Here is a 9323-nt window from a genome sequence, read left to right as displayed (position 1 = left end):
TTAGGTCTACATTCTGAAACATTTATTAGAATATTTTTGTCTTATCCTTCATACCAAATGACATTGGTTATTACATATGAGCACCTTCAGGATAGGCCACTCAGAGAAACACTGAGGGACAGGAAAACATCAGGACAACCACATTCATGGAAAGTAGTTTCGCTTGAATTAAAAAGACACTTAAGTTGATTGACTTCATCCTAGATTTTTGACACTGTATACACGAGAATGTTGGTAAACATTATTCAAGTAAAGGCGTAGGCTCCAAGCCCCATGATGGTTCTCAATACAGTCCTGTAGTTCACTTTTGTAGGACTAATAACACACTTTAGTAGGAGGGCTAATAACACACTCGGCTGCATGTGTTTCAGTGGAATAAAACCCTTGAGTGTTCAGTACGCGTCAATCTGTCCCTTTGTAATAACTCAACAACAAAAAATGAAGCGACAGCAACACAACCACAATAACACTTTCTAAAGAAGAGCAGGATTTGGGAGCAGACCTAAGCTTTAGGGTTTAGGTAGATGATGGCTTTATCTCTTTATGCTTTTGCGTTAATTATGTCGATAAACTCTGGTTTCAAGGAAGCTCCGCCCACCAGGAAGCCGTCCACATCTTTCTGAGAAGCAAGTTCCTTGCAGGTCCCTCCAGTGACGGATCCTGAAATGGTGGACAATAAAAAGGGTGACATTTTGAACAAGGATTTTTATTTATATAAAGAACAGTACACACCAAATAATTGTATTGTTGATGGTATTTGGATCTGCTGCTGCTTGGAAAATGTCTCTTAAATCTTCTGAAAAGTCAAGCAAATTCTTTCCCAAGAGCCCTAACGCAAGCAGCTTCACCAGTTGTTTATAGCAATAAACTACACTGGTATCACGGTGGAATGTATGTATTATTGAAGGCATAGCACCACCCAAATTAGATACTTCATTTGCATACCCATAATGCCTTTAATGTTTAAGGTCATTGTTTCAGTCACCACCAATGAGGTACCCATTCAAAGTCATAGGAGATGTTGACTGAACAATTGCTAGTTAGAAATAGTCTCTTTTAATATTTGTCCAGTAGGTTTCCTTTAAAAGGAAACCCATTTATTACTGTTAAAAACAGAACGACCGGTATTAGAACATAGCGTTTCAAACAGCTTTATAATCCACATTTATGTACTGTCGAGTTCTAAAACTACCACAAATTATGCTTTTTTAAAAATTATTCAGAATACTATGGGCAGTAAACCAGGGTGAAAGCATAATTTGTCTACCAAAAAAATAATATACTACAGCAAAGTTTATTTTTGTTTATTATAGGGCTGTTTGAAATGCTTGATTCCAATTGCAGTCAAATGCTCCTCAATATTCATCACTGCCTATCTGGCTTGCTAGTTTCTTATCTTTCATATCACACTACAGTCTCACTCAGTTTTATACAAACAGTTGCTGCGAGCTTGTCTCGGTTATTGATTGTGTTAAAAATTAATTAAAATTATTAAATTTATAAAATTATTTTTGTAATTAAAATTAATTACAAAAATTAATACAATGTAATACTGTTGCAGTGTTTGTCTTGTTGGCTAGTAGTTTTGAATATAATGAAAATAATTGAACCATGAATGAGACACTCACTTACAGTGATGAGAGTTTTACTACACAACAACTAGCTAGAAATAGTCTCTTTTAGTATTTGTTTAGTAGGTTTCCTTTAAAAGGAAGCCCCTTCAAAGCAGTTTAAAAAAAAAAAGATATCTTGGAATATTTCAAAAGCATGATCTTGACATTTTTTAGCAAAATAATATTAAAGCTCTCCTAGTGGTTACTTTATTCTATTGCTTATGTGCCAGCATAGACACAGTATGCCTGATTTCTAGTAGGTGAAATCACTGGGGCATGTTTGAATTTACATAACAATACACTTCACATTAAACTTCTATTCACCTTAGGTCTGTTTCAGTCACCATGAGTGAGATACTCGCTTAAAGTGATGGGTTGAATTCACTTCAGAATGATTAAGCAGAAATATGCTCTTTCAGTATTTATCCAGTAAGTTTCCTTTAAAAGACAGCTCCTTTATTTTTCAAAATAAATAAAAAAAAGTTAAGCAACTATCAAACATGCATGTTTGTACTAAACTACAATAATTATTGTCTATGCTTTGTGAAGCATTAGCAAATCATTCGTTTCAAAGTGTGTTTTAAACTGCTAAAGTCACATGATAAACAAGACTTTGTCACATCATAACGGTTTAAAAAGGTTTCAAAATGGCCATGGTTCACCAATAGGTTTCTGTGAACCCATGAACCAGTGTTTATAGTTTTTAACTAATCCCAGATGAGTTTTATTCATTTGCAGACATCTGAATGATATGTGTAATGTATAATAAAAAGAAAAAGTAGTAGTTAGTTAATGGTTTCTTATTGGCCTGTTTAGCCAAACCCTTCATAAAACAAACAGAACAAGTCACACAAAGTAATACAAAAATTCCATATTATACATACGTCTATCCATCACTCATAGGCAGCAATGAATTGTGTGTTTAAATATGCATACCCATAATGCCTTTCACTTTAAATGGTTGTTGTTAAATGTTACTATGGATATATGTGGAATGGAATACTACATTACTACTTCTTTACTGAATACAGCACTGTGTGCTGCCTACAGTCTTTTGAAAAGTATGATGTGAATCAGTAGGCATTATCCCATGATTCACATATGAAACAGCAGTATGCTACATTGCTGTCACCATGAGCGAGGAAGCTGCTCTCAGTGACGGGAGAGGATCACGCCACAATTACTAGTTAGAAATTCACTCTCTTAGTATTTGTCCAGTAGGTTTCCTTTAAAAGGAAACCCAGCCATATTAGTTAAAAAAAAAAAAAAAAAGATCTGTTTAAAACTTGCTTAAAAAGCAGAAGGTAACTTATGTGTTAGGCTTTAAGTGTAATAGTTAACATATTATACACATTTTATAATGTAAATAGTTACAATTTTAATTATAAACAACTCAATGTTGTTACTACATACTTTAAACTTGTCTGAGTACAGAACAGATAGTTTGATGGGTGTTTATGTAGTTGTGTGGTATGACTATAATAAATCTTGACATATTGTTTTTATATAAATATACTGTAGCCAATATAGACAAGCATGAACTATAAATCTTCCCAAAGCAACCATAAAGTAACCACTAGCTTACCAGAGCTTACAGCAACAACACTAGCACTGTGTCAGTGTGTGTACGCATCAAACATCCACAGCACAGTCCATCTTAAATTCTCTACTTCTTTACATTTTTACACGTTCCTTGTTTTTAAAGGGGTCCTATTATGCTCCGTCACATGCTTGAGGTATTCGGCCAATCATAACGCACTGGATAGCTGGCCAATCACAGCACACCTCGCTTTTTCAGAACGATGAGCTTTGTAAAAATAGAGGAGAAACAATAATGCACAGTATGTGGAAAATAATGTGTTTTTTGAACCTTAAACCACATAAACACATTTCATTACACCAAATACACAAAATAATGTTCTTTTTAGCAGCATCATATGACCCCTTTAAACCCGGATGATTGTAACCACTTTAAGTTCGTCTGCCTTGGGAAAGCTAGCGTGTCTCCGACATAGTGATATAAAACTCGTTGCCTTCTCTAGTGCAGCTCAACCAGGTCTCGTCCCATTTGTCGATATTTGTGATATCACAAATCTCGGAAAATATGCGTTGTTGTCCAAACGAGTCGTTCGTTGTAGTTTTTGAAAAGTGATTTCTGTTAAATAAAATCTCTTTTTGAAGTGGACTTTGAGCTTTGTAACTTCGTAGATCTTTTTTATGCTCAAACAGCAACATTACAGACCAAGTTGAAAAAGTGAAAAAGCATAATAGGACCCCTTTAATGAGCAGCAGGTGGGGAGTGACAACATAAAAGGAGGTGTGTCTAAATTTGCATACAGAAAAGTTGGTTCAAGTTACAACAATGATAACTTTGCTGTAGTCACCATGACTGATGTACCTATTCAGAGTGATGAGAGTTTTACTGGAGCAGTGTTATGTGAAATGTGCTCTTTTTCTTTTTTCTTTTTACAGTAGGATTTCTATAAAAGAAAGCTCTTCTATAAGTATAGAAATAAAAATGTACAGCACATTGTCATGTGTGCTTATCAAATACCATTTTTTTTAACAGCGGTTTGGAGTAGAAATCAAAGAGACTGACCTCCATAAATGATCCTGACGGAGTTGGCAACAGCCTCTGAGACATTGGCCTTCATCCACTGCCTGAGCTTGTCATGCACCTCCTGAGCCTGAGAGAACAGCAGAGAGAGACTGAGTCACTGAGGTAAGTGAAACATGTTTGTTCGGAGTCAAACGGCTTGTCTCTACCTGCTGGGGTGATGCGGTTTTGCCAGTGCCAATGGCCCACACAGGCTCATAAGCGAGGACCACTTTGCCCCAGTCCTTCACGTTATCTAAAAGAGATATGGTCTTATATAAAATACAAGGAATGTTTTATTATATACACATATGCTTCACTAAATTGAAAGATACCTGCGATGAACTTGGTCTGTGCAAAAACAACTTTCTCTGTGATTCCGGCCTCCCTCTCATCCAGCTTCTCACCAATGCAGGCGATCACACCCAAACCGTTCTCAAGAGCATGAGCGACCTTCTGCCCAATCAACTAGCAGGAAAGATAAATCAAAAGAGAGAATGAGATCAGAGAATGCATATGATATTTTATTTGATAAGAAATGCTGACTGATTATCGCTGATTATGTGAGACTGTTATACTGTTTTGTACCGAAACAAACATTTTATTTTTGAGCTTGGCAAATTTGCATAATCCTAATTGTCTTGATATTTTAATCACTTGAATTAAATTCTTGTAATTTTACTGTTCAAAATAATGTTACTACAATAAATCTACTAAAAACTAGAACAAATCAACCTCAAACAAGTACTACTTTTATCTCATTTTTGTCCAGAGACAATATGGGGAGTATGGGCAAATGTGCATACCCATAATGCATTCTTCCAGTTGGGTCAAATGCTGCTGTACTTATGCAAGACTGAGTCACCATCAGTGAGGTACCCATTCAAAATAATGGGAGAGGTTCACTGCACGCTTGCTAGTTGGAAATTTGCTCTTTTAGTATTTGTCCAGTAGGTTTTCTTTAAAAGGAAGCTCCTTGTGACTGTTAAAAAAAGACCTGCCTAAAATTCATATCATAGTCACAGCTCAACATGTATTATTTTATCTTGTACATGTAAACATATTTTTTTAGAAACAGTATGCTTAATTGGTAGATGAGTGTAAGTGTAAATGTATATTTGGTGCAGGATGCGTGCATCTTGTGCTCTGATGCTGTTGTTGGTGTAAATGCGTGTGTATTTGTATTGGCGGAAAATGTGTGTATGTGTACTAAAGCTTCTGGTACAGTCTGTGAAAACAAATCTCCTCTTTTTAAGACAATGAAGAATGAAACTAATCTGAATCGGACATTACTGGGGATGTGTTCAAATTTGCATAATACATTTTACATTAAACTTCTATTCACCTTAGGTTTACTTCAGTTACCATGAGTGAGATACTCACTCAAAAGGATGGGTGGGATTCACTGTAAAAAGGACTACTTGAAAATGTACTCTTTTAGTATTTGTCCAGTAGGTTTTCTTTAAAAGGAAGCCCATTTGTATTACCAAAAGAAAGATATTCTGAAATGTGTTTCAAGTTTTAACTTGATATTTTAGTATTACAGAACTATGAATGGCATGACTTGTCTTTTAGGCTAACATAAACACTCTTGTCCAGACCCAGTATGCCTGATTAGTAGTGGGTTTACTTTTGCATAATAATGATACATTTCAAGATAAACTTTCATTCACCACAGGTCTGTTTCAGTCACCATGAGTAGATACTCACTTAAAGTGATGGGTAGGATTCACTACACAAGGATTAAGTGGAAATTTGCTCTTTCAGGATTTGTCCAGCAGTTTTCCTTTAAAAGGAAGCCCTTTAATATACGTTTTAAAGAAAATATTTCATATTTTGTGAAAAAGTGTGAGATTCTTTAAACAGGACCAAATTAGCTTTTAGTAATGCCACGGGTAATGTGTCTGAAAAATTGGCTAAAAAAATTTTTAGCCAAAAAGTAACAGTAGGCGAAGTAGGCATAACTACTAGTATGCACTTGATAATTCATATGCACAGAACAGTACATCTGCTATAAATCAATCTACACACTAGGGGGCAGTAAAATACATGGTTTCAGTGTAGCTTATCCAAAGTCAACACATTATACTGACATCAAATACATTTAAAATAATTACTGCATCTCAAAAGCATCATTAAATTAACTTAATTTTCTCTTAAATACTGTTTAAATAAAAAAATAAAGATATTTCTCATGAACTACATAAAACACATGGAGGACTATATTCACTCCACAACAGCTGATGATTTTTTTCTATAATAAGACTCCATATGCATAAAAGCATATTGAGTTACCTCATCACTCTCTCCAAACACATGGCGTCTCTCAGAGTGTCCCAGAATAACCCATTTTACTCCACAGTCCTTAATCATCGCAGGGCTATAAGAATAAGACAAATGATTTGTAGTGACAATTATGAGTAAGGATAGAAAAAAATTGACCAAAAACATGAATAAATTGAAATAAATATATTTTTATTACATATTTTTTATATCTGACTGTTTTTCTGGACTGTAAATTGGTTGACATGTACCTGATCTCTCCGGTAAAGGCTCCCTTTGCAACCTTGTAGCAGGTCTGTGCCGCGACATCAATGTTAGGATTCAGCTTGGACCTGGCGTAGTCGAGGTAGATGGATGGAGCACCACACACAACCTCTGTGAGACAAAATAAACACGTTAAATCACCACTGGAAAAATCACTTGTGATTCGTAATAACTGCTTCATTAATGTGACGGACCACCAAAGCAAAGCCCTGATTGCATGTCCCTATCAAACAGAAGATATTTAACCATTCAGATTGCTGATGGGACATCTCGATTAAGAACATTGCAAGATAGAAATAAGATAGAATATTAGATTTTTTTTTGACAAATTCACAAAAGTATGTCTTCTAAAAGTAGCAATCTATTGAAAGCTAAGCGGAGACAAGATGGTGAATTATTTTTTTCTTACCCCTGCCTACAGCCTACTGTATCATATTTGATACATGCATTTCTAAAGCCTCTAAATTATAAACATGATCAAAAATTGGCTGAAAAACCTTTACATGCCTTCTGTATTTGATTAATACTTCAAACCCTTTTAGCAAGTAAAAGGCCTTTTGCACATGTCTTTCTGTTTTTTTTTTGTTTTTTTTTTAAGTACAATAACAGACTAACTTGAATATTGTTATAGATCTTTCAAGATGAACATTTAATGGATTGAAACAAAAATTGTTAAAATGTATCAAACCTGACACAATAGGTTTTTGAATAACATTAATTTGTGAATTTTTCAATTATTGTATTTCACTGAATTATATGTTTTGCCTCCAAAATAATAAATTCAGAGTTTTAATCATAAAACTATGCATTTAAATATCATCTTACTAAGACATAATATTGGGAGATATAAAGTTTCAGATACACTTTATGCAAGTAGTCTGTTAAAAAAATCAGATATATATTACAAGCTGTCAGAACTCATCTTACTCATCTGCACCAAATAGTATATCATTGCTCAGTTTGGGCCTCTTAATAAAATTGATTAGGTTTTTTACCTCCTCAAGTGTTGAATAATAGGATACAAAACAAGTTTCAATAAGTGGTTTCACATAAAACACACCTGACTATTGTTTCATATGTCAGTTTTTTATTTTAGGGTTAATAATAGGTCTGTATTACTGTATTGCCATTGGATGTGGCATTTATACTAAAACATTATGTTGGGTCAGACTAAATTAAACTCACTGTAAAGGGCACACATATCTGGCACTTTATCTCCCTTGATAAAAGGTCAAAGGAAAGGGTACTCGTATGACAGCATACGACAGAGGGCATGAAGTAAAGCAAAAAGGCAAAAGCTGACCCATGACCTTTGCGTGTTAGTGCTTCTCTCGGGTTTCAGCACGTGAATGCAGCAGACGACGCGCAAGCAGCGTGATTTTTGGACTTTACCGATTCAAAGTCCACTGCTGTGCTACTGACAGATCAACCCTGTCTGGATTCTCAAATAAAGCCGTAACTCGGACAGTGATGCACAGTGAATATAGCGGAAACGCGGAACGCAAGCCCTCAAAAATGCGTTTTTGTAGTTACTATCGTTCTTTTTAAATATTACTTTTTAAAGAAACAGCATAAGCGAATATAGCACAGTTTGGTTGATAAACCGAACATATTGATCATCCTGTCATTTGATTTGACAGACCTTGAACATGCACACTGGCTACGTGCTGGAAATCACACACCCATTTCAAGCTTTAACCCTTGAAACACGACACACGATAAGCATCATTCATTCATTCATTCAAAAAACCTGACGGGCAATCGACGAATAGTGCTTTATATAGCCTCTGCATTTATAAAAGAAACTGGTTTAAATGTTAGGACCTGTTTTTATACAGTCTATGGTTAGGACACAATTTATGCAGGACACTTCTGTCTGGTTACGGATTAATCTAGATTACGAGCTATCTATAGAAAACTGAGATGATAAATACAACGAGAAAGAGCCTCTAAATGATATGATGAGATCTGTCAAGAGTCCCGCGTGAATGTCATCTCACGGTCAATGCAGTATGTTGCACAAACCCTCAAAGGCCTGTGTTTGCGGAGGCATGTGTTTGTGCCTAGTGAAGAGGAAACTGAATGAAATACGCACCGGTGTCTGGGTTGAGTTTGGCGTTATTCAATGTATTGGCGAGCTCTTCAATGCTCTTTTTGTCGCCGTTCATTTTCCAGTTGCCACCGACGAAAAACTTCCTGCCAGTCATGACTGCAAAGTGTTGCTTTCACCAGAAAATACTTGGTGTAGAAAAAACACGCACAACCTCCTGGCGAAGAAACGGCGAAGAAATGCTGTCCGCTTGAGTTTATATAAGGCTGGCTAATAAGCTCCGCCCCCCGGCGCTTGCCATTGGCTCAAGACAGCACGCCTGCGAAAATTAACGTCATTTCATCATAGTGGAGAAATCCATATCCACTGTTCATTACTGTTCATTTTTTAAAGGGGTCATATGATGCGATTTAAATTTTTCCTTTCTCTTTGGAGTGTTACAAGCTCTTGGTGCGTAAAGCAGATCTGTAAAGTTGCAAAGACTAAAGTCTCAAATCCAAAGAGATATTCTTTATAA

The 9323-nt window shown here is 35.7% G+C and overlaps 1 protein-coding gene across 1 annotated transcript; it reads right to left on the bottom strand.

Annotated features, from left to right (window-relative positions):
- LOC107724698 (triosephosphate isomerase B-like) lies at positions 1-9051 on the bottom strand. The gene is made up of 7 exons (XM_016533716.1): positions 8852-9051; positions 6744-6867; positions 6505-6589; positions 4545-4677; positions 4380-4465; positions 4213-4300; positions 1-660 (listed from the first exon to the last, which is right to left on the bottom strand). Exons 1-7 carry the CDS (start codon positions 8961-8963, stop codon positions 542-544), a joined length of 747 nt encoding a protein of 248 aa, XP_016389202.1. The 5' UTR covers positions 8964-9051; the 3' UTR covers positions 1-541.
- Positions 9052-9323: the final 272 nt, after the last annotated feature.

This window comes from Sinocyclocheilus rhinocerous, unplaced genomic scaffold, assembly GCF_001515625.1.
Source record: "Sinocyclocheilus rhinocerous isolate Xijiao unplaced genomic scaffold, SAMN03320098_v1.1 scaffold883, whole genome shotgun sequence".
Lineage (NCBI taxonomy): Eukaryota > Metazoa > Chordata > Actinopteri > Cypriniformes > Cyprinidae > Sinocyclocheilus > Sinocyclocheilus rhinocerous.
Note: the sequence above shows the minus strand (reverse complement) of the source record. Positions and strands in the feature narration are given on the sequence as shown.